Source organism: Mustelus asterias, unplaced genomic scaffold, assembly GCF_964213995.1.
Source record: "Mustelus asterias unplaced genomic scaffold, sMusAst1.hap1.1 HAP1_SCAFFOLD_3650, whole genome shotgun sequence".
Taxonomy (NCBI): Eukaryota; Metazoa; Chordata; class Chondrichthyes; order Carcharhiniformes; family Triakidae; genus Mustelus; species Mustelus asterias.
The window spans coordinates 1,492-27,966 of record NW_027593595.1 but is presented as its reverse complement, the minus strand read 5'-3'; the positions used below and the strand labels follow the sequence as shown (position 1 = coordinate 27,966).

Below are 26,475 nucleotides of genomic sequence, written 5' to 3'. Positions count from 1 at the left end.
CTCATGACGGTCTGGAATGGCTCTTCCTCCACTCCGCACTCCGGGTCAGACAGGCGGCTGATGATGTCGGGGAGCAGGTTGTACACAGCATTCCCCTGTGAGAGAGAGAGAGAGAGAGACAGCGAGAGAGAGAGAGACAGCGAGAGAGAGAGAGGGACAGCGAGAGAGAGAGGGACAGCGAGAGAGAGAGGGACAGCGAGAGAGAGAGAGACAGCGAGAGAGAGAGGGACAGCGAGAGAGAGAGGGACAGCGAGAGAGAGAGGGACAGCGAGAGAGAGAGGGACAGCGAGAGAGAGAGGGACAGCGAGAGAGAGAGGGACAGCGAGAGAGAGAGAGACAGCGAGAGAGAGAGAGACAGCGAGAGAGAGAGAGGGACAGCGAGAGAGAGAGGGACAGCGAGAGAGAGAGGGACAGCGAGAGAGAGAGAGACAGCGAGAGAGAGAGAGACAGCGAGAGAGAGAGAGGGACAGCGAGAGAGAGAGGGACAGCGAGAGAGAGAGGGACAGCGAGAGAGAGAGAGACAGCGAGAGAGAGAGGGACAGCGAGAGAGAGAGGGACAGCGAGAGAGAGAGGGACAGCGAGAGAGAGAGGGACAGCGAGAGAGAGAGGGACAGCGAGAGAGAGGGACAGCGAGAGAGAGAGAGGGACAGCGAGAGAGAGAGGGACAGCGAGAGAGAGAGGGACAGCGAGAGAGAGAGGGACAGCGAGAGAGAGAGGGACAGCGAGAGAGAGAGGGACAGCGAGAGAGAGAGGGACAGCGAGAGAGAGAGGGACAGCGAGAGAGAGAGGGACAGCGAGAGAGGGACAGCGAGAGAGAGAGAGGGACAGCGAGAGAGAGAGGGACAGCGAGAGAGAGAGGGACAGCGAGAGAGAGAGGGACAGAGAGAGAGAGAGGGACAGCGAGAGAGAGAGGGACAGCGAGAGAGAGAGGGACAGCGAGAGAGAGAGGGACAGTGAGAGAGAGAGGGACAGTGAGAGAGAGAGGGACAGCGAGAGAGAGAGGGACAGCGAGAGAGAGAGAGAGACAGCGAGAGAGAGAGGGACAGCGAGAGAGAGAGGGACAGCGAGAGAGAGAGGGACAGCGAGAGAGAGAGAGAGAGAGACGGAGACAGCGAGAGAGACAGAGAGAGTCAGATAGAGAGAGAGACAGAGAGAGAGACAGAGAGAGAGAGACAGAGAGAGAGAGAGACAGAGAGAGAGTCACAGAGAGAGAGAGAGAGACAGAGAGAGAGTCAGACAGAGAGAGAGAGAGAGAGAGAAAGCCAGAGAGAGGAAGAGAGACAGAGATGAGGTTGCAGCGTCTCTTGATATTGATAAACCCCCCACTGCTCCCAACACAGCCAGTGCCCCATCACCCACCCCTCAGCAACGCCTGCATCTGTCAGATTGGACTGTGAATCTAAGTTTCCTCGCCCAGACTGTGTACCTCACTCCGCACATCCCACACACACCCTCCCTCCCCCAACACCCACCAATCGAGACTCTCACAATCTCCGTTTGTGTCCAGAATTCCCGCAGGGGGTGGCACAGTGGGTTAACACTGCTGCCTCACAGCTCCAGGGACCCGGGTTCGATTCCCGGCTCGGGTCACTGTCTGTGCGGAGTCTGCACGTTCTCCCCGTGTCTGCGTGGGTTTCCTCCGGGTGCTCCGGTTTCCTCCCACAGTCTGAAAGACCGTGCTGGTTAGGGTGCATTGGGCCGTGCTAAATTCTCCCTCAGTGTAACCCGAACAGGAGTGTGGCGACTACGGGATTCTCACAGTGACTTCATTGCGGTGTTAATGTAAACCAACGTGTGACACTAATATATCAATATCTAACGGGGTTTTGTGTGCCCTTATCCGAGTGACAGTGCCCTCACAAGGCACGCCGTCCCCTCCAGAGCTCCTGCCCTAGTCCCTCAGCCTTCCCCCTCTGCCTGCCCGCCCCCCCGCTGCCCTTCCTGCCGCCTACCTTGTTGGCGAGCTCGTTGAAGAAACTCTGGGCCAGGGTCGCGATAGCCTCGTCTTCGTCGATGAGCAGAATGGACATCTCGCTGATCTGACCTTTCACCTTGACCATGTCCTTGAGGATCAGGTGGGTCATCACGATGAGAGCTGTCCGACGCACGGCTGGTGAGGGGTCCCGCAACCTGCAGGAGAGAAGAGGGGGGGGGGGCGGAAAACTGAGAGGGGGGCAGCGATGGTCCCTCCCGAAGTTAACCCAGCTCCCTCACTCAGTAACTCCTCTCCCCCCCGCGCCCTGTGTTACTGACTGTATCTGTACTGAAGTTAATACAGCTCCCTCACACTGTCACTCAGTAACCCCTCTCCCCCCAGCACCCTGTGTTACTGACTGTATCTGTACTGATGTTAATCCAGCTCCCTCACACTGTCACTCAGTAACCCCTCTCCCCCCCGCGCCCTGTGTTACTGACTGTATCTGTACTGATGTTAATCCAGCTCCCTCACACTGTCACTCAGTAACCCCTCTCCCCCAGCACCCTGTGTTACTGACTGTATCTGTACTGATGTTAATCCAGCTCCCTCACACTGTCACTCAGTAACCCCTCTCCCCCCAGCACCCTGTGTTACTGACTGTATCTGTACTGATGTTAATACAGCTCCCTCACACTGTCACTCAGTAACCCCTCTTCCCCAGCGCCCTGTGTTACTGACTGTATCTGTACTGATGTTAATCCAGCTCCCTCACACTGTCACTCAGTAACCCCGCTTCCCCAGCGCCCTGTGTTACTGACTGTATCTGTACTGATGTTAATCCAGCTCCCTCACACTGTCACTCAGTAACCCCTCTTCCCCAGCACCCTGTGTTACTGACTGTATCTCTACTGATGTTAATCCAGCTCCCTCACACTGTCACTCAGTAACCCCTCTCCCCCAGCACCCTGTGTTACTGACTGTATCTGTACTGATGTTAATCCAGCTCCCTCACACTGTCACTCAGTAACCCCTCTCCCCCCAGCACCCTGTGTTACTGACTGTATCTGTACTGATGTTAATACAGCTCCCTCACACTGTCACTCAGTAACCCCTCTTCCCCAGCGCCCTGTGTTACTGACTGTATCTGTACTGATGTTAATCCAGCTCCCTCACACTGTCACTCAGTAACCCCTCTTCCCCAGCGCCCTGTGTTACTGACTGTATCTCTACTGATGTTAATCCAGCTCCCTCACTCAGTAACCCCTCTCCCCCAGCACCCTGTGTTACTGACTGTATCTGTACTGATGTTAATCCAGCTCCCTCACACTGTCACTCAGTAACCCCTCTCCCCCAGCACCCTGTGTTACTGACTGTATCTGTACTGATGTTAATCCAGCTCCCTCACACTGTCACTCAGTAACCCCTCTCCCCCAGCACCCTGAGTTACTGACTGTATCTGTACTGATGTTAATCCAGCTCCCTCACACTGTCACTCAGTAACCCCTCTCCCCCCAGCGCCCTGTGTTACTGACTGTATCTGTACTGATGTTAATCCAGCTCCCTCACACTGTCACTCAGTAACCCCTCTCCCCCCAGCACCCTGTGTTACTGACTGTATCTGTACTGATGTTAATCCAGCTCCCTCACACTGTCACTCAGTAACCCCTCTCCCCCAGCACCCTGTGTTACTGACTGTATCTCTACTGATGTTAATCCAGCTCCCTCACACTGTCACTCAGTAACCCCTCTCCCCCCAGCACCCTGTGTTACTGACTGTATCTCTACTGATGTTAATCCAGCTCCCTCACACTGTCACTCAGTAACCCCTCTCCCCCCAGCACCCTGTGTTACTGACTGTATCTGTACTGATGTTAATCCAGCTCCCTCACACTGTCACTCAGTAACCCCTCTCCCCCAGCACCCTGTGTTACTGACTGTATCTGTACTGATGTTAATCCAGCTCCCTCACACTGTCACTCAGTAACCCCTCTCCCCCAGCGCCCTGTGTTACTGACTGTATCTGTACTGAAGTTAATCCAGCTCCCTCACTCAGTAACCCCTCTCCCCCCAGCGCCGTGTTACTGACTGTATCTGTACTGATGTTAATCCAGCTCCCTCACACAGTAACCTCTCTCCCCCAGCACCCTGTGTTACTGACTGTATCTCGACTGATGTTAATCCAGCTCCCTCACACTGTCACTCAGTAACCCCTCTCCCCCAGCACCCTGTGTTACTGACTGTATCTGTACTGATGTTAATCCAGCTCCCTCACACTGTCACTCAGTAACCCCTCTCCCCCAGCACCCTGTGTTACTGACTGTATCTGTACTGATGTTAATCCAGCTCCCTCACACTGTCACTCAGTAACCCCTCTCCCCCCAGCACCCTGTGTTACTGACTGTATCTGTACTGATGTTAATCCAGCTCCCTCACACTGTCACTCAGTAACCCCTCTCCCCCAGCACCCTGTGTTACTGACTGTATCTGTACTGATGTTAATCCAGCTCCCTCACACTGTCACTCAGTAACCCCTCTCCCCCAGCACCCTGTGTTACTGACTGTATCTGTACTGATGTTAATCCAGCTCCCTCACACTGTCACTCAGTAACCCCCCAGCACCCTGTGTTACTGACTGTATCTGTACTGATGTTAATCCAGCTCCCTCACACTGTCACTCAGTAACCCCTCTCCCCCAGCTCCCTGTGTTACTGACTGTATCTGTACTGATGTTAATCCAGCTCCCTCACACTGTCACTCAGTAACCCCTCTCCCCCAGCACCCTGTGTTACTGACTGTATCTCCACTGATGTTAATACAGCTCCCTCACACTGTCACTCAGTAACCTCTCTCCCCCAGCACCCTGTGTTACTGACTGTATCTGTACTGATGTTAATCCAGCTCCCTCACTCAGTAACCCCTCTCCCCCAGCACCCTGTGTTACTGACTGTATCTGTACTGATGTTAATCCAGCTCCCTCACACTGTCACTCAGTAACCCCTCTCCCCCAGCACCCTGTGTTACTGACTGTATCTCTACTGATGTTAATCCAGCTCCCTCACACTGTCACTCAGTAACCCCTCTCCCCCCAGCACCCTGTGTTACTGACTGTATCTGTACTGATGTTAATCCAGCTCCCTCACACTGTCACTCAGTAACCCCTCTCCCCCAGCGCCCTGTGTTACTGACTGTATCTGTACTGAAGTTAATCCAGCTCCCTCACTCAGTAACCCCTCTCCCCCCAGCGCCGTGTTACTGACTGTATCTGTACTGATGTTAATCCAGCTCCCTCACACAGTAACCCCTCTCCCCCAGCACCCTGTGTTACTGACTGTATCTGTACTGATGTTAATCCAGCTCCCTCACACTGTCACTCAGTAACCCCTCTCCCCCCAGCACCCTGTGTTACTGACTGTATCTCGACTGATGTTAATCCAGCTCCCTCACACTGTCACTCAGTAACCCCTCTCCCCCAGCACCCTGTGTTACTGACTGTATCTGTACTGATGTTAATCCAGCTCCCTCACACTGTCACTCAGTAACCCCTCTCCCCCAGCACCCTGTGTTACTGACTGTATCTCTACTGATGTTAATCCAGCTCCCTCACACTGTCACTCAGTAACCCCTCTCCCCCAGCACCGTGTTACTGACTGTATCTGTACTGATGTTAATCCAGCTCCCTCACACTGTCACTCAGTAACCCCTCTCCCCCAGCACCCTGTGTTACTGACTGTATCTGTACTGATGTTAATCCAGCACCCTCACACTGTCACTCAGTAACCCCTCTCCCCCAGCACCCTGTGTTACTGACTGTATCTGTACTGATGTTAATCCAGCTCCCTCACACTGTCACTCAGTAACCCCTCTCCCCCAGCACCCTGTGTTACTGACTGTATCTGTACTGATGTTAATCCAGCTCCCTCACACTGTCACTCAGTAACCCCTCTCCCCCAGCACCCTGTGTTACTGACTGTATCTGTACTGATGTTAATCCAGCTCCCTCACACTGTCACTCAGTAACCCCTCTCCCCCAGCACCCTGTGTTACTGACTGTATCTGTACTGATGTTAATCCAGCTCCCTCACACTGTCACTCAGTAACCCCTCTCCCCCAGCACCCTGTGTTACTGACTGTATCTGTACTGATGTTAATCCAGCTCCCTCACACTGTCACTCAGTAACCCCCCAGCACCCTGTGTTACTGACTGTATCTGTACTGATGTTAATCCAGCTCCCTCACACAGTAACCCCTCTCCCCCAGCACCCTGTGTTACTGACTGTATCTCGACTGATGTTAATCCAGCTCCCTCACACTGTCACTCAGTAACCCCTCTCCCCCCAGCACCCTGTGTTACTGACTGTATCTGTACTGATGTTAATCCAGCTCCCTCACACTGTCACTCAGTAACCCCTCTCCCCCCAGCACCCTGTGTTACTGACTGTATCTGTACTGATGATAATCCAGCTCCCTCACACTGTCACTCAGTAACCCCTCTCCCCCAGCACCCTGTGTTACTGACTGTATCTGTACTGATGTTAATCCAGCTCCCTCACACTGTCACTCAGTAACCCCCCAGCACCCTGTGTTACTGACTGTATCTGTACTGATGTTAATCCAGCTCCCTCACACTGTCACTCAGTAACCCCTCTCCCCCAGCACCCTGTGTTACTGACTGTATCTCCACTGATGTTAATCCAGCTCCCTCACACTGTCACTCAGTAACCTCTCTCCCCCAGCACCCTGTGTTACTGACTGTATCTGTACTGATGTTAATCCAGCTCCCTCACTCAGTAACCCCTCTCCCCCAGCACCCTGTGTTACTGACTGTATCTGTACTGATGTTAATCCAGCTCCCTCACACTGTCACTCAGTAACCCCTCTCCCCCCAGCACCCTGTGTTACTGACTGTATCTGTACTGATGTTAATCCAGCTCCCTCACTCAGTAACCCCTCTCCCCCAGCACCCTGTGTTACTGACTGTATCAGTACTGATGTTAATCCAGCTCCCTCACACTGTCACTCAGTAACCCCTCTCCCCCAGCACCCTGTGTTACTGACTGTATCTGTACTGATGTTAATCCAGCTCCCTCACTCAGTAACCCCTCTCCCCCAGCACCCTGTGTTACTGACTGTATCTGTACTGATGTTAATCCAGCTCCCTCACACTGTCACTCAGTAACCCCTCTCCCCCAGCACCCTGTGTTACTGACTGTATCTGTACTGATGTTAATCCAGCTCCCTCACACTGTCACTCAGTAACCCCTCTCCCCCAGCACCCTGTGTTACTGACTGTATCTGTACTGATGTTAATCCAGCTCCCTCACACTGTCACTCAGTAACCCCTCTCCCCCAGCACCCTGTGTTACTGACTGTATCTGTACTGATGTTAATCCAGCTCCCTCACACTGTCACTCAGTAACGCCTCTCCCCCAGCACCCTGTGTTACTGACTGTATCTGTACTGATATTAATCCAGCTCCCTCACACTGTCACTCAGTAACCCCTCTTCCCCAGCGCCCTGTGTTACTGACTGTATCTGTACTGATGTTAATCCAGCTCCCTCACACTGTCACTCAGTAACCCCTCTTCCCCAGCGCCCTGTGTTACTGACTGTATCTCTACTGATGTTAATCCAGCTCCCTCACTCAGTAACCCCTCTCCCCCAGCACCCTGTGTTACTGACTGTATCTGTACTGATGTTAATCCAGCTCCCTCACACTGTCACTCAGTAACCCCTCTCCCCCAGCACCCTGTGTTACTGACTGTATCTGTACTGATGTTAATCCAGCTCCCTCACACTGTCACTCAGTAACCCCTCTCCCCCAGCACCCTGAGTTACTGACTGTATCTGTACTGATGTTAATCCAGCTCCCTCACACTGTCACTCAGTAACCCCTCTCCCCCCAGCGCCCTGTGTTACTGACTGTATCTGTACTGATGTTAATCCAGCTCCCTCACACTGTCACTCAGTAACCCCTCTCCCCCCAGCACCCTGTGTTACTGACTGTATCTGTACTGATGTTAATCCAGCTCCCTCACACTGTCACTCAGTAACCCCTCTCCCCCAGCACCCTGTGTTACTGACTGTATCTCTACTGATGTTAATCCAGCTCCCTCACACTGTCACTCAGTAACCCCTCTCCCCCCAGCACCCTGTGTTACTGACTGTATCTCTACTGATGTTAATCCAGCTCCCTCACACTGTCACTCAGTAACCCCTCTCCCCCCAGCACCCTGTGTTACTGACTGTATCTGTACTGATGTTAATCCAGCTCCCTCACACTGTCACTCAGTAACCCCTCTCCCCCAGCACCCTGTGTTACTGACTGTATCTGTACTGATGTTAATCCAGCTCCCTCACACTGTCACTCAGTAACCCCTCTCCCCCAGCGCCCTGTGTTACTGACTGTATCTGTACTGAAGTTAATCCAGCTCCCTCACTCAGTAACCCCTCTCCCCCCAGCGCCGTGTTACTGACTGTATCTGTACTGATGTTAATCCAGCTCCCTCACACAGTAACCTCTCTCCCCCAGCACCCTGTGTTACTGACTGTATCTCGACTGATGTTAATCCAGCTCCCTCACACTGTCACTCAGTAACCCCTCTCCCCCAGCACCCTGTGTTACTGACTGTATCTGTACTGATGTTAATCCAGCTCCCTCACACTGTCACTCAGTAACCCCTCTCCCCCAGCACCCTGTGTTACTGACTGTATCTGTACTGATGTTAATCCAGCTCCCTCACACTGTCACTCAGTAACCCCTCTCCCCCCAGCACCCTGTGTTACTGACTGTATCTGTACTGATGTTAATCCAGCTCCCTCACACTGTCACTCAGTAACCCCTCTCCCCCAGCACCCTGTGTTACTGACTGTATCTGTACTGATGTTAATCCAGCTCCCTCACACTGTCACTCAGTAACCCCTCTCCCCCAGCACCCTGTGTTACTGACTGTATCTGTACTGATGTTAATCCAGCTCCCTCACACTGTCACTCAGTAACCCCCCAGCACCCTGTGTTACTGACTGTATCTGTACTGATGTTAATCCAGCTCCCTCACACTGTCACTCAGTAACCCCTCTCCCCCAGCTCCCTGTGTTACTGACTGTATCTGTACTGATGTTAATCCAGCTCCCTCACACTGTCACTCAGTAACCCCTCTCCCCCAGCACCCTGTGTTACTGACTGTATCTCCACTGATGTTAATACAGCTCCCTCACACTGTCACTCAGTAACCTCTCTCCCCCAGCACCCTGTGTTACTGACTGTATCTGTACTGATGTTAATCCAGCTCCCTCACTCAGTAACCCCTCTCCCCCAGCACCCTGTGTTACTGACTGTATCTGTACTGATGTTAATCCAGCTCCCTCACACTGTCACTCAGTAACCCCTCTCCCCCAGCACCCTGTGTTACTGACTGTATCTCTACTGATGTTAATCCAGCTCCCTCACACTGTCACTCAGTAACCCCTCTCCCCCCAGCACCCTGTGTTACTGACTGTATCTGTACTGATGTTAATCCAGCTCCCTCACACTGTCACTCAGTAACCCCTCTCCCCCAGCGCCCTGTGTTACTGACTGTATCTGTACTGAAGTTAATCCAGCTCCCTCACTCAGTAACCCCTCTCCCCCCAGCGCCGTGTTACTGACTGTATCTGTACTGATGTTAATCCAGCTCCCTCACACAGTAACCCCTCTCCCCCAGCACCCTGTGTTACTGACTGTATCTGTACTGATGTTAATCCAGCTCCCTCACACTGTCACTCAGTAACCCCTCTCCCCCCAGCACCCTGTGTTACTGACTGTATCTCGACTGATGTTAATCCAGCTCCCTCACACTGTCACTCAGTAACCCCTCTCCCCCAGCACCCTGTGTTACTGACTGTATCTGTACTGATGTTAATCCAGCTCCCTCACACTGTCACTCAGTAACCCCTCTCCCCCAGCACCCTGTGTTACTGACTGTATCTCTACTGATGTTAATCCAGCTCCCTCACACTGTCACTCAGTAACCCCTCTCCCCCAGCACCGTGTTACTGACTGTATCTGTACTGATGTTAATCCAGCTCCCTCACACTGTCACTCAGTAACCCCTCTCCCCCAGCACCCTGTGTTACTGACTGTATCTGTACTGATGTTAATCCAGCACCCTCACACTGTCACTCAGTAACCCCTCTCCCCCAGCACCCTGTGTTACTGACTGTATCTGTACTGATGTTAATCCAGCTCCCTCACACTGTCACTCAGTAACCCCTCTCCCCCAGCACCCTGTGTTACTGACTGTATCTGTACTGATGTTAATCCAGCTCCCTCACACTGTCACTCAGTAACCCCTCTCCCCCAGCACCCTGTGTTACTGACTGTATCTGTACTGATGTTAATCCAGCTCCCTCACACTGTCACTCAGTAACCCCTCTCCCCCAGCACCCTGTGTTACTGACTGTATCTGTACTGATGTTAATCCAGCTCCCTCACACTGTCACTCAGTAACCCCTCTCCCCCAGCACCCTGTGTTACTGACTGTATCTGTACTGATGTTAATCCAGCTCCCTCACACTGTCACTCAGTAACCCCCCAGCACCCTGTGTTACTGACTGTATCTGTACTGATGTTAATCCAGCTCCCTCACACAGTAACCCCTCTCCCCCAGCACCCTGTGTTACTGACTGTATCTCGACTGATGTTAATCCAGCTCCCTCACACTGTCACTCAGTAACCCCTCTCCCCCCAGCACCCTGTGTTACTGACTGTATCTGTACTGATGTTAATCCAGCTCCCTCACACTGTCACTCAGTAACCCCTCTCCCCCCAGCACCCTGTGTTACTGACTGTATCTGTACTGATGATAATCCAGCTCCCTCACACTGTCACTCAGTAACCCCTCTCCCCCAGCACCCTGTGTTACTGACTGTATCTGTACTGATGTTAATCCAGCTCCCTCACACTGTCACTCAGTAACCCCCCAGCACCCTGTGTTACTGACTGTATCTGTACTGATGTTAATCCAGCTCCCTCACACTGTCACTCAGTAACCCCTCTCCCCCAGCACCCTGTGTTACTGACTGTATCTCCACTGATGTTAATCCAGCTCCCTCACACTGTCACTCAGTAACCTCTCTCCCCCAGCACCCTGTGTTACTGACTGTATCTGTACTGATGTTAATCCAGCTCCCTCACTCAGTAACCCCTCTCCCCCAGCACCCTGTGTTACTGACTGTATCTGTACTGATGTTAATCCAGCTCCCTCACACTGTCACTCAGTAACCCCTCTCCCCCCAGCACCCTGTGTTACTGACTGTATCTGTACTGATGTTAATCCAGCTCCCTCACTCAGTAACCCCTCTCCCCCAGCACCCTGTGTTACTGACTGTATCAGTACTGATGTTAATCCAGCTCCCTCACACTGTCACTCAGTAACCCCTCTCCCCCAGCACCCTGTGTTACTGACTGTATCTGTACTGATGTTAATCCAGCTCCCTCACTCAGTAACCCCTCTCCCCCAGCACCCTGTGTTACTGACTGTATCTGTACTGATGTTAATCCAGCTCCCTCACACTGTCACTCAGTAACCCCTCTCCCCCAGCACCCTGTGTTACTGACTGTATCTGTACTGATGTTAATCCAGCTCCCTCACACTGTCACTCAGTAACCCCTCTCCCCCAGCACCCTGTGTTACTGACTGTATCTGTACTGATGTTAATCCAGCTCCCTCACACTGTCACTCAGTAACCCCTCTCCCCCAGCACCCTGTGTTACTGACTGTATCTGTACTGATGTTAATCCAGCTCCCTCACACTGTCACTCAGTAACGCCTCTCCCCCAGCACCCTGTGTTACTGACTGTATCTGTACTGATATTAATCCAGCTCCCTCACACTGTCACTCAGTAACCCCTCTCCCCCAGCACCCTGTGTTACTGACTGTATCTGTACTGATGTTAACCCAGCTCCCTCACACTGTCACTCAGTAACCCCTCTCCCCCCAGCACCCTGTGTTACTGACTGTATCTCTACTGATGTTAACCCAGCTCCCTCACTCAGTAACGCCTCTCCCCCAGCACCCTGTGTTACTGACTGTATCTGTACTGATGTTAATCCAGCTCCCTCACACTGTCACTCAGTAACCCCTCTCCCCCAGCACCCTGTGTTACTGACTGTATCTGTACTGATGTTAATCCAGCTCCCTCACACTGTCACTCAGTAACCCCTCTCCCCCCAGCACCCTGTGTTACTGACTGTATCTGTACTGGTATTAATCCAGCTCCCCCACACTCTCACTCAGTAACCCCTCTCCCCCAGCACCCTGTGTTACTGACTGTATCTGTACTGATGTTAATCCAGCTCCCTCACACTGTCACTCAGTAACCCCTCTCCGCCCAGCACCCTGTGTTACTGACTGTATCTCTACTGATATTAATCCAGCTCCCTCACACTGTCACTCAGTAACCCCTCTCCCCCAGCACCCTGTGTTACTGACTGTATCTGTACTGATGTTAATCCAGCTCCCTCACACTGTCACTCAGTAACCCCTCTCCCCCAGCTCCCTGTGTTACTGACTGTATCTGTACTGATGTTAATCCAGCTCCCTCACACTGTCACTCAGTAACCCCTCTCCCCCAGCACCCTGTGTTACTGACTGTATCTCTACTGATATTAATCCAGCTCCCTCACTCAGTAACCCCTCTCCCCCCAGCACCGTGTTACTGACTGTATCTGTACTGATGTTAATCCAGCTCCCTCACTCAGTAACCCCTCTCCCCCCAGCACCCTGTGTTACTGACTGTATCTGTACTGATGTTAATCCAGCTCCCTCACACTGTCACTCAGTAACCCCTCTCCCCCCAGCACCCTGTGTTACTGACTGTATCTGTACTGATGTTAATCCAGCTCCCTCACTCAGTAACCCCTCTCCCCCCCAGCGCCCTGTGTTACTGACATTCCCGACAGGACAGGGTAGAGGGGGAGGAAGGTTACGGGGGACTGGAGTGTGGGTGAAGCTGAGGGAGGGTGACGGAGCCGAGGCTGCCTCAGCCAGCGGGGGAAGGAGTCTTACCTGGCGTAGAGGTGCGGAGTCCAGGGCTCGATCAGATTGGGGTAGCGGAAGGACAGATCTCCCAAGGCCACCATGGTGTTGGCACGGATACTGGCGAGGGCAGATTTCTCGAGCATGGTGAACAAGAGGCGTAGGTGCTGTTCGCAAAAATCGTGGCTGCACGGGGGGAGGGGCGGGTGCGAGGTGGCAGAGAGAAGACAGCACTTATTGAACAATACCGAGTGCGCCACGAATGACACCTACCCTAACACCATAAGACATGGGAGCAGAATGAGGCCACTCGGCCCATCGAGTCTGCTCCGCCATTCAACCATGGCTGATATTTTCCTCATCCCCATTCTCCTGCCTTTTCCCCCTGATCCCCTTATTAATCAAGAACCTATCTATCTCTGTCTTAAAGACACTCAATGACCCGGCCTCCTCTGCGGCAAAGAGTTCCACACATTCCCCACTCCCTGGCTGAAGAAATTCCTCCTCATCTCTGTTTTAAAGGATCGTCCCTTTAGCCTGAGGTTGTTCCCTCTGGTTCTAGTTTTTCCTACTCGTGGAAACATCCTCTCCACGTCCACTCTATCCAGGCCTCGCAGTATCCTGTAAGTTTCAATAAGATCCCCTCTCATACTTCTAAACCCCAACGAGTACAGACCCAGAGTCCTCAACCGTTCCTCGTACGACAAGCTCTTCATTCCAGGGATCATTCTTGTGAAGCTTCTCTGGACCCTTTCCAAGGCCCAGCACATCCTTCCTTAGATACGGGGCCCAAAACTGCTCACAATACTCCAAATGGGGTCTGACCGGAGCCTTATACAACCTCAGAAGTCCATCCCTGCTCTTGTATTGTCTCGACGTGAATGCTAACATTGCATTTGCCTTCCTAACTGCCGGCTGAACCTGCGCGTTCTTTGGTGGACACACTGGGAACGTTTAAGACTTATCTAGATAGCCACATGAATGGAGTGGGAATGGAGGGATACAAAAGAATGGTCTAGTTTGGACCAGGGAGCGGCACGGGATTGGAGGGCCGAAGGGCCTGTTCCTGTGCTGTATTGTTCTTTGTTAACCTTAAGAGAATCTTGAACAAGGACTCCCAAATCCTTTTGTGTTTCCGATTTCCGAAGCATTAGCCCATTTAGAAAATAGTCTATGCCTCCATTCCTCCTTCCAACGTGCATAACCTCACACTTTTCCACATTGTATTCCATCTGCCACTTCTTTTCCCACTCTCCCAACCTGTCCAAGTTCTTCTGCAGTCGCCCCACTCCCTGTCCCTCTGCATATCTCTGTCTCATCCACAGATTTCGCAACCATGTCCTCAGTTCCACCTTCCAGATCATTCATGAGGATAGTAAAAAGCTGTGGTCCCAACACTGACCCCTGCGGATCATTGCTTTCCCGCGCGTCACAACCAGGCAGGCTGCAAGAACACGTTAAGACTTTGAATCCTTTCTTTTAGCATTCACGTCGAGGGTGGGGTAGCTTCCCGATATATTCTCCACGTCAACGCCCCGGCCAATCAGTCCCCTTTTTCTCTCACGCAGTACACGTCGACCGTCCAGCTCAGCTTCGACACTGCGTTTGCTCTGATGAGTCCAAGATGGAAAACTTCGACAGTCGTCTTTTTTTTTGCAAGCAATGCACCCCAGGGGAAAAAAAAAGTGGCTCCCCCAAGCACGACGATAGAGCGGCCCAACGTTCACCCGCCTTTAACGCAACGTGCAAAACCGCCCCCTCGACCTCCCTAAGCCTTCATTAACCAGGCTACCCCACCCACCCCCTGGGTCCGAGCACAGCCCCCTACCCCCACCTCTCCTAAATCCGTCACAACCAGGCTCCCACACCCACCCCCATTCCCGGGTGTCCAGTCACCCCAGTAGGGCTGCCAACAACCTCCCCCCCCCCCCCCCCCCCCCCCCATCCCTCCCCCACCTCCATACCTGACCATAGCAACTTTGCAGAGGGCGAGACAGGCAGCAGTGCACAAGTCAGGGTCGTTATACCTCCCCGGGTTGGTGCAGATCTTCACAATCAGGGGTACAAAGGCGGAGAGGAGTTGCCGGGCTGAAAACGGGGGAAAGAAAAGATTGAAAATTTGCTTCAATTTGTGACGCTACTGTGCCTTGAAGGAACGTATCCGAATTATATTTCTCTGGCATTCTTTTAAGAGGGCCTGGTTTCTTTGTTGGCCTATATTGCGAGGGGGATAGAATATAAAAGCAGGGATGTCTTGATGCACCTGTACAGGGCATTGGTGAGGCCGCAGCTGGAATACTGTGTGCAGTATTGGTCCCCTTATATGAGGAAGGATATATTGGCATTGGAGGGAGTGCAGAGAAGGTTCACCAGGTTGATACCGGAGATGAGGGGTTTGGATTATGAGGAGAGGCTGAGGAGATTGGGTTTGTACTCGTTGGAGTTTAGAAGGATGAGGGGGGATCTTATGGAGACTTATAAGATAATGCGGGGGCTGGATAGGGTGGAGGCGGAGAGATTCTTTCCACTTAGTCAGGAAGTTAAAACTAGAGGACACAGCCTCAAAATAAAGGGGGGTCGGTTTAAGACAGAGTTGAGGAGGAACTTCTTCTCCCAGAGGGTGGTGAATCTCTGGAATTCTCTGCCCACTGAGGTGGTGGAGGCTACCTCGCTGAATATGTTTAAAGCGCGGATGGATGGATTCCTGATCGGTAAGGGAATTAAGGGTTATGGGGATCAGGCGGGTAAGTGGTACTGATCCACGTCAGATCAGCCATGATCTTATTGAATGGCGGGGCAGGCTCGAGGGGCTAGATGGCCTACTCCTGCTCCTATTTCTTATGTTCTTATGTGCTTGTTGCTGCACTGTTTGCATCGGCATCTTTTATGGGTTGGCAGATGGAATACAATGTGGAAAAGTGTGAAGTTATTCACTTTGGGAGGAGGAATGGAATCATAGACTATTTTCTAAATGGGGAAATGCTTAAAATTAGAAACACGAAGGGACTTGGAAGTCCTTGTTCAAGATTCTCTTAAGGTTAACGCAGTCGGCAGTTAGGAAGGCAAATGTAATGTTGGCATTCATGTCGAGATGGCTAGAATACAAGAGCAGGGATGTACGTCTGAGGCTGTATAAGGTTCTGGTCAGACCCCACTTGGAGCAGTTTTGGGCCCCGTATCTAAGGGAGGATGTGCTGGGCCTTGGAAAGGGTCCAGAGGAGGTTCACAAGAATGATCCCTGGAATGAAGAGCTTGTCGGATGAGGAACGGGTTGAGGACTCTGGGTCTGTACTCGTTGGAGTTTATCATAGAATCATAGAAACCCTACAGTGCAGAAGGAGGCCATTTGGCCCATCGAGTCTGCACCGACCACAATCCCACCCAGGCCCTACCCCCACATATTTACCCGCTAATCCCTCTAACTACGCATCTCAGGGACAATTTTTAACCTGGCCAATCAACCTAACCCGCACATCTTTGGACTGTGGGAGGAAACCGGAGCACCCGGAGGAAACCCACGCAGACACGAGGAGAATGTGCAAACTCCACACAGACAGTGACCCGAGCCAGGAATCGAACCCGGGACCCTGGAGCTGTGAAGCAGCAGTGCTAACCACTGTGCTACCGTGCCATTTAGAAGGATGAGGGGGGATTGAAACTTACAGGATACTGCGAGGATAGAGTGGACGTGGAGAGGATGTTTCCACGGGTAGGAAAAACTAGAACCAGAGGGCACAACCTCAGGCTAAAGGGACGATCCTTTGAAACAGAGATGAGGAGGAATTTCTTCAGCCAGAGACTGGTGAATCGGTGGAACTCTTTGCCGCAGAAGGCTGTGGAGGCCGGGTCATTGAGTGTCTTTAAGACAGAGATAGATAGGTTCTTGATTAATAAGGGGATCAGGGGTTATGGGGAAAAGGCAGGAGAATGGGGATGAGGAAAATATCAGCCATGGTTGAATGGCGGAGCAGACTCGATGGGCCGAGTGGCCTCATTCTGCTCCTATGTCTTATAGAACAGAGAACATAACAGTGCACTACAGGCCCTTCGGCCCTCGATGTTGCACCGACCAGTGGAACCAATCTAAAGCCCCTCTAATCTACATTTTTACCAGGATGTTGCCTGGTATGGAGGGTCTTAGCTATGAGGAGAGATTGGGTAGACTGGGGTTGTTCTCCTTGGAAAGACGGAGAACGAGGGGAGATCTAATAGAGGTATACAAGATTATGAAGGGGATAGATAGGGTGAACAGTGGGAAGCTTTTTCCCAGGTCGGAGGTGACGATCACGAGGGGTCACGGGCTCAAGGTGAGAGGGGCGAAGTATAACTCAGACATCAGAGGGACGTTTTTTACACCGAGGGTGGTGGGGGCCTGGAATGCGCTGCCAAGTAGGGTGGTGGAGGCAGGCACGCTGACATCGTTTAAGACTTACCTGGATAGTCACATGAGCAGCCTGGGAATGGAGGGATACAAACGATTGGTCTAGTTGGACCAAGGAGCGGCACAGGCTTGGAGGGCCGAAGGGCCTGTTTCCTGTGCTGTACTGTTCTACATGGATAGCAAGATAATCGTAGCAGTGCTTATTTTTAATCTGGGCCTAATGCAGTATCCTGGAGTTTATGGCCCTGTTGAATTGTTTGGGCGGGGAGTGGGGGGGGGGGTGATTGATAGATCACGGGCAATCCAGAGGTACTTTTGGGTTTCGATTGGTGTTGCCGAGTTGAGTTTGTGAAGTTTGAATTTGTGGTAAATATATAGAAAGTGTAAAAATACCAGCAGGGAAAAAACATTGCCTGGTCCCGTTAAGGTCTGGTGTTTGTTTCAGAGGTTTAAAGTACATCCGGTGTCCCAGCTGAAACATTTGGATCAAAAACATAGAGGATAGAAGCAGGAGGAGGCCATTCGGCCCTTCGAACCTGCTCCACCATGATTGGCTGATCGTCCAACTCAATAGTCTAATCCTGCTTTCCCCCCGTGACCTTTGACCCCGTTCGCCCCCAAGTGCTCTCTCCAGCCGCCTCTTGGATACATTCAATGTTTCGGCATCAACTACTTCCTGTGGGAATGAGTTCCACAGGCTCACCGGGTGGAGAAATGTCTCCTCATCTCCGTCCCAAATGGTCTACCCCGAATCCTCAGACTGAGACCTCCCTGGTTCTGGATTCCCCCCACCATCGGGAACATCCTCCCTGCATCTACCCTGTCTAGTCCTGTTAGAATTTTTCTTTATTTCCTTCTCTATGAACGGTATGCTTTGTCCGTACAGCGCGCAAGAAACAATACTTTTCACTGTATCCCAGTACATGTGACAATAATAAATCTAATATTGAGTTGATCTTTCTCTACACCCCTAGCTATGACTGTAACACTACATTCTGCACCCTCTCCTTTCCGTCTCTATGAACGGTATGCCTTGTCTGTATAGTGCACAACAATACTTTTCACTGTATCCCAGTGACAATAATAAATCAAATATTAAGTGATCTTTCTCTGCGCCCCTAGCTATGACTGTAACCCTACATTCTGCACCCTCTCCTTTCCTTCTCTATGAACGGTATGCCTTGTCTGTATAGTGCACAACAATACTTTTCACTGTATCCCGATACATGTGACAATAATAAATCTAATATTGAGTTGATCTTTCTCTGCACCCTAGCTGTGACTGTAACACTCCATTCTGCACCCTCTCCTTTCCTTCTCTATGAACGGTATGCTTTGTCCGTACAGCGCGCGAGAAACAATACTTTTCACTGTATCCCAGTGACAATAATAAATCAAATATTAAGTTGATCTTTCTCTGCACCCTAGCTGTGACTGTAACACTACATTCTGCACCCTCTCCTTTCCTTCTCTATGAATGGTATGCTTTGTCCGTACAGCGCGCGAGAAACAATACTTTTCACTGTATCCCAGTACATGTGACGATAATAAATCAAATATTAAGTTGATCTTTCTCTACACCCTAGCTATGACTGTAACGCTACATTCTGCACCCTCTCCTTTCCTTCTCTATGAACGGTATGCTTTGTCTGTATAGCGCGCAAGAAACAATACTTTTCACTGTATCCCAGTGACAATAATAAATCAAATATTAAGTTGATCTTTCTCTGCACCCTAGCTGTGACTATAACACTACATTCTGCACCCTCTCCTTTCCTTCTCCCCTCTGTATTCTATGAACGGTATGCTTTGACTGTATAGCGCGCAAGAAACAAGAAAAGGAACAGCACAGTGGGTTAGCACTGCTGCCTCACAGCGCCAGGGACCCGGGTTCGATTCCCGGCTCGGGTCACTGTCTGTGTGGAGTCTGCACGTTCTCCCCGTGTCTGCGTGGGTTTCCTCCGGGTGCTCTGGTTTCCTCCCATAGTCTGAAAGATGTGCGGGTTAGGGTGGATTGGCCATGCTAAATTGCCCCTTAGTGTCCCGAAATGCATGTGGAGTTACGAGCATAGGGCCTGGGGTGGGATTGTTGTCGGTGGGGACTTGATGGGCTGAATGGCCTCCTTCCGCACTGTAGAATTCTAGGCTATGATTTGATACATAGGGGAGAAGGAAAGGAGAGGGTGCAGAATGTAGTGTTACAGTCACAGCTAGGGTGTCACGGTAGCACAGTGGTTAGCACTGCGGCTTCACAGCTCCAAGGACCTGGGTTCGATTCCCGGCTCGGGTCACTGTCTGTGTGGAGTTTGCACATTCTCCTCGTGTCTGCGTGGGTTTCCTCCGGGTGCTCCGGTTTCCTCCCACAGTCCAAAGATGTGCGGGTTAGGTTGATTGGCCGTGGTAAAAATTGCCCCTTAGTGTCCTGAGATGAGTAGGTTAGAGGGATTAGTGGGTAAATATGTAGGGATATGGGGGTAGGGCCTGGGTGGGATTGTGGTCGGTGCAGACTCGATGGGCCGAATGGCCTCCTTCTGCACTGTCGGGTTCTATGATTCTATGATGATCTATGAAAGATCAACTTAATATTTGATTTGATTTATTATTGTCACAGGGATACAGTGAAAAGTATTGTTTCTTGCGCGCTATACAGACAAAGCATACCGTTCATAGAGAAGGAAAGGAGAGGGTGCAGAATGTAGTGTCACAGTCACAGCTCGGGGTGTAGAGAAAGATCAACTTAATGCGAGGTCGGTCCATTCAAAAGTCTGACGGCAGCAGCAGGGAAGAAGCTGGTCTTGAGTCGGTCGGTACGTGACCTCAGACTTTTGTATCTTTTTCCCGATGGAAGAAGGTGGAAGAGGGAATGTCCGGGTGCGTGGGGGGGGTCCTTGATTATGCCGGCTGCTTTTCCCCCGAGGTAGCGGGAAGTGTAGACGGAGTCAATGGATGGGAGGCTGGGTTTGCGTGATGGGATTGGGCTACATTCACGATCCTTTTGTAGTTCCTTGCGGTCTTGGGCAGAGCAGGAGCCCCCAGACCAAGCTGTGATACAACCAGAAAGAATGCTTTCTATGGGGCATCTGTAAAAGTTGGTGAGAGTCGTAGCGGACATGCCGGATTTCCTCAACCTCCTGAGAAAGTGGAGGAAGAATCCGTTCTTTTATGTTTCTTTTTTAATCTATTTATGAGTGTCACAAGTCGACTTACATTAACACCGCAATGAAGTTACTGTGAGAATCCCCAGTCGCCACACCTCTGTCCGGGTTACACTGAGGGAGAATTTAGCACGGCCCAATGCGCCCTAACCAGCACGTCTTTCAGACTGTGGGAGGAAACCGGAGCACCCGGAGGAAACCCACGCAGACACGGGGAGAACGTGCAGACTCCGCACAGACAGTGACCCGAACCCGGGAATCGAACCCGGGTCTGTGGCGCTGTGAGGCGGCAGTGCTCACCCACTGTGCCACTCGAGTTAACTCACCGTCTAACAGTTCGGTGTCACAGATGTTACGGACTAGTTCGGCCTCCGTGTCCTCGGCAGACGCCTCCACAAGTCCCAGTTCCTCTGCGATGGCGCTATTACTGACCCTCTTCAACGGGAGAGAAGGAAAAGCCTTTTTTGAGAGACTACGCCTGGAGTCCCGCGCACAGGTCTGTCTGCCTTTTGCGGGGAGGTGTAAATGAGGCAGTGAACCAGAGAGATTTGCAGAGCTCTCTGCGGTGCAGAGGGATCTGGGCGTCCTAGCCCCGCAGTCTCGAAAGATTAGCATGCAGATGCAGCAAGTGTTCAGGAAGGCAATTGGGAGTGTCGGTATTTATTGCAGGGGATTGGGGGGGGGGGGGGCATAAAAATCAGGAAATCTCACGCCAACCGTACAGGGCCTTGGCGACTCCGCAGCCAGAGTATTTCTCAGTTTTGGTCTGTGATACTTGCCCCTTAGTGCCGGGGGGGAGGGGATTAACAGGGTAAATACGTGGGGTTTACGGGGAAGGGGCCTGGGTGGGATTGCGGTCGGTGCCGACTCAAACGGGCCGAACGGCCTCCTTCTGCACTGCAGGAATTCTACGGAATGGCGGAGCAGGCTTGGAGGGCCGAAGGGCCTGTTCCTGCGCTGTAATTTTCTTTATTCTTTGATAGGGGAGGAAGGAGGGAGGGGACCATGGTATTGAATTTGAAGCTCAGCCGAGAATTCATAACGAACGGCGGAGCAGGCTCTGGGAGGGCGGGGGTTGGGGTCGGAGGAGGGAGCGGCGTTCCCTCACCTTGGCTTTTCCCTTCAGCTTCTGCTTGGCTTCCTGCTGTTCCCGGCCGAGGCGTCGGCGCAGCATCTCTGGCCCCACGGCGCGCTCCAGGTGCAGCATCTGCTGGAGAGCCACGTGGCCCGCCAGCGTCACCAGGTTGCTCAGGAGGTGAGTGGGCACCGTGCATCGAGAGTCCGCGCGTTCCTCTGCGGCTGAGGTCGGGGGGTGGATGAGGAAGAGAGAGAAAACACAGATCGGTTCTCGTCCCATTTCACCCTCCCTCCGTCTCATTCCCTCGCTTGTTTACCGCCTCAGAAAGTGATTAACCTCCCCCTCAAATCCCCTCCGCCTGCCTCCGATGTGGAGATGGTCAGAGCTTCAAGATGTCCAGATCACCAACAACCTGTCCTGGTCCCTCCATAAGAGTTTGACGAAGGAGCAGCGCTCTGGAAGCTAATGGTATTTGCGACCAAATAAGCCTGTTGGGACTTTAACCTGGTGTTGTTAAAACTCTCACTGTCCTCCATAAGACACAGGAGCAGGATTAGGCCACTCGGCCCATTGAGTATGCTCCGCCATTCTATCATAAGAACTAGGAGCAGGAGTAGGCCATCTGGCCCCTCGAGCCTGCCCCGCCATTCAATAAGATCATGGCTGATCTTTTCGTGGACTCAGCTCCACTTACCCGCCCGCTCACCATAACCCTTAATTCCTTCAAAAATCTATCTATCCTTGCCTTAAAAACATTCAATGAGGGAGCCTCAACTGGGCAGGGAATCCCACAGATTCACAACCCTTCAGGTGAAGAAGTTCCTCCTCAACTCAGTCCAAAATCTGCTCCCCCTTATTTTGAGGCCATGCCCCCTCGTTCTACTTTCACCCGCCAACTTACCTGCTTCTATCTTATCTATTCCCTTCATAATCTTATATGTTTCTATAAGATCTCCCCTCATTCTTCTGAATTCCAATGAGTATAGCCCCAGTCTACTCAGTCTCTCCTCATAAGCCAACCCTCTCAACTCCGGAATCAACCGAGTGAATCTCCTCTGCACCCCCTCCAGTATATCCTTTCTCAAGTAAGGAGACCAAAACTGTACACAGTACTCCAGGTGTGGCCTCACCAGCACCTTATACAGCTGCAACATAACCTCGCTGTTTTTAAACTCCATCCCTCTAGCGATGAAGGACAAAATTCCATTTGCCTTCTTAATTACCTGCTGCACCCGCAAACCAACTCCTTGAGATTCCTGCACAAGGACACCCAGGTCCCTCTGCACAGCAGCAAGCTGCAATTTTTTACCATTTAAATAATAGTCCATTTTGCTGTTATTCCGACCAAAATGGATGACCTCACATTTACCAACATTGTACTCCATCTGCCAGACCCTCGCCCACTCACTTAGAGTCATGGCTTATCGATAGCTGATATTTTCCTCATCCCCATTCTCCTGCCTTTTCCCCCTGATCCCCTTATTAATCAAGAACCTATCTATCTCTGTCTTAAAGACACTCAATGACCCGGCCTCCACAGCCTTCTGCGGCAAAGAGTTCCACACATTCACCACTCTCTGGCTGAAGAAATTCCTCCTCATCTCTGTTTTAAAGGATCGTCCCTTTAGCCTGAGGTTGTTCCCTCTGGTTCTAGTTTTTCCGACTCGTGGAAACATCCTCTCCACGTCCACTCTATCCAGGCCTCACTGTATCCTGTAAGTTTCAATAAGATCCCCTCCTCATCCTTCTAAACTCCCATCGAGTACAGACCCAGAGTCCTCAACCCGTTCCTCATCCGACAAGCTCTTCATTCCAGGGATCTTTCTTGTGAACCTCCTCTGGACCCTTTCCAAGGCCAGCACATCCGACGCATTCATACTGATGCTATAGTTAAGAAAGCCCCACCAACGCCTCGACTTTCTCAGAAGACGAAGGAAATTCGGCATGTCCGCTACGACTCTCACCAACTTTTACAGATGCCCCATAGAAAGCATTCTTTCTGGTTGTATCACAGCTTGGTCTGGGGCTCCTGCTCTGCCCAAGACCGCAAGGAACTACAAAAGGTCGTGAATGTAGCCCAGTCCCATCACGCAAACCAGCCTCCCATCCATTGACTCCGTCTACACTTCCCGCTGCCTCGGGGAAAAGCAGCCGGCATAATTAAGGACCCCCCCCCACACACCCCGGACATTCTCTCTTCCACCTTCTTCCGTCGGGAAAAAGATACATAAGTCTGAGGTCACGTACCGACCGACTCAAGAACAGCTTCTTCCCTGCTGCTGTCAGACTTTTGAATGGACCTACCTCGCATTAAGTTGATCTTTCTCTACACCCCGAGCTGTGACTGTGACACTACATTCTGCACCCTCTCCTTTCCTTCTCTATGAACGGTATGCTTTGTCTGTATAGCACGCAAGAAACAATACTTTTCACTGTATCCCAGTACAAGTGACAATAATAAATCAAATCAAGGATCTGATCCAATGAATTCTCTGTCACTACCTTGATTTGATTTATTATTGTCACTGGGATACAGTGAAAAGTATTGTTTCTTGCGCGCTATACAGACAAAGCATACCGTTCATAGAGAAGGAAAGGAGAGGGTGCAGAATGTAGTGTTACAGTCACAGCTAGGGTGTAGAGAAAGATCAGCTTAATGCGAGGTCGGTCCATTCAAAAGTCTGACAGCAGCAGGGAAGAAGCTGTTCTTGAGTCGGTCGGTACGTGACCTCAGACTTTTGTATCTTTTTCCCGATGGAAGAAGGTGGAAGAGAGAATGTCCGGGGTGCGTGGGGGGTCCTTGATTATGCCGGCTGCTTTTCCCCCGAGGCAGCGGGAAGTGTAGACGGAGTCAATGGATGGGAGGCTGGTTTGCGTGATGGATTGGGCTACATTCACGACCCTTTTGTAGTTCCTTGCGGTCTTGGGCAGAGCAGGAGCCCCAGACCAAGCTGTGATACAACCAGAAAGAATGCTTTCTATGGGGCATTTGTAAAAGTTGGTGAGAGTCGTAGCGGACATGCCGAATTTCCTTCGTCTTCTGAGAAAGTAGAGGCGTTGATGGGGCTTTCTTAACTATAGTGTCGGCGTGGGGGGGACCAGGACAGGTTGTTGGTGATCTGGACACCTAAAAGCTCTCGACCCTTTCTACTTTGTCCCCGTTGATGTCGACAAGACCTGGGTGTCCTATAAGAATGATGTGGAGATGCCGGCGTTGGACTGGGGTAAACACAGCAAGAAGTTTAACAACACCAGGTTAAAGTCCAACAGGTTTATTTGGTAGCAAAAGCCACACAAGCTTTCGAAGCTCTAAGCCCCTTCTTCAGGTAAGAAGCCATGACAGCATTCCTTGCTCCTTCCTGTCTCTTAGAATCTTAGAAACCCTACAGCACAGAAAGAGGCCATTCGGCCCATCGAGTCTGCACCGACCACAATCCCACCCAGGCCCTACCCCCATACCTCTGGATAATTACCCACTAATCCCTCTAACCTATGCATCCCAGGACATTCAGGGCAAATTTTTAGCATGGCCAATCAACCTAACCCGCACATCTTTGGACTGTGGGAGGAAACCGGAGCACCCGGAGGAAACCCACGCAGACACGAGGAGAATGTGCAAACTCCACACAGACAGTGACCCGAGCCGGGAATCGAACCCGGGGACCCTGGAGCTGTGAAGCAGCAGTGCTAACCACTGTGCTACCGTGCCGTCTCTCTCCCGCTGAAGACACTCCGCTAACACTTGCCTCCCTCACCAGGTGGGCAGTTAGCTTAAGTTAAAGTTTATTTATTAGTGTCACAAGTCGGCTTACATTAACGCTGCAATGAAGTTACTGTGAGAATCCCCGAGTCGCCACACTCCTGTTCGGGTAACACTGAGGGAGAATTTAGCACGGCCCAATGCACCCGAACCAGCACGTCTTTCAGACTGTGGGAGGAAACCGGAGCACCCGGAGGAAACCCACGCAGACACGGGGAGAATGTGCAGACTCCACACAGTGAGCCAAGCTGGGAATCGAACTCGGGTCCCCCGGCGCTCTGAGGCAGCAGCGCTAACCCACTGTGTCACCGACCACGACCACCCTCGCGTGACCTCTCACCTTTGTCCTCGGCGGCATCCTCTTGCGATTGGCTGGCTGTGACCTCTGGCTTCTGGTCCTTGCTTGCGGCCTGGTGATCAGACAGCAGTCCGGCGCAGAGCAGGAGGAGCTGCCGGCAGAGTCTGTCAGGGTTCTCCGAGAGCTGGTACACCAGCGTCATGGCAGACTCTGCGAACGGGCGCCAGTGACGGCTGTGTGTGCAGAAACCTGAGAGAGAGAGGGCGGACAGAGAGAGAGAGAGGGGCAGAGAGAGAGAGAGGGCGGACAGAGAGAGAGAGGGCGGACACAGAGAGAGAGAGGGCGGACAGAGAGAGAGAGGGCGGACACAGAGAGAGAGAGGGCGGACACAGAGAGAGAGAGGGCGGACACAGAGAGAGAGAGGGCGGACACAGAGAGAGAGAGGGCGGACAGAGAGAGAGAGGGCGGACACAGAGAGAGAGAGGGCGGACAGAGAGAGAGAGGACGGACACAGAGAGAGAGAGGGCGGACAGAGAGAGAGAGGGCGGACAGAGAAGAGAGAGGGCGGACACAGAGAGAGAGGGCGGACAGAGAGAGAGAGGGCGGACAGAGAGAGAGAGGGCGGACAGAGAGAGAGAGGGCGGACAGAGAGAGAGAGGGCGGACAGAGAGAGAGAGGGCGGACAGAGAGAGAGAGGGCGGACAGAGAGAGAGAGGGCGGACAGAGAGAGAGAGGGCGGACAGAGAGAGAGAGGGCGGAGAAGACAGAGAGAGAGAGAGGGCGGACAGAGAGAGAGAGGGCGGACAGAGAGAGAGAGGGCGGACAGAGAGAGAGAGGGCGGACAGAGAGAGAGAGGGCGGACAGAGAGA

At 52.0% G+C, this 26,475-nt stretch overlaps 1 protein-coding gene across 1 annotated transcript; it reads right to left on the bottom strand.

The window, feature by feature from the left end:
• Nucleotides 1–25,851, bottom strand: LOC144490704 (condensin complex subunit 1-like; the record flags this gene model as incomplete). Its single annotated transcript, XM_078208411.1, has 7 exons — nt 25,649–25,851; nt 21,579–21,769; nt 20,797–20,905; nt 14,899–15,022; nt 12,965–13,120; nt 1,953–2,130; nt 1–95 (listed from the first exon to the last, which is right to left on the bottom strand). Coding segments are annotated over exons 1-7 (1,013 nt in total), but the record flags the coding sequence as incomplete, so codon positions are not given.
• Nucleotides 25,852–26,475: the final 624 nt, after the last annotated feature.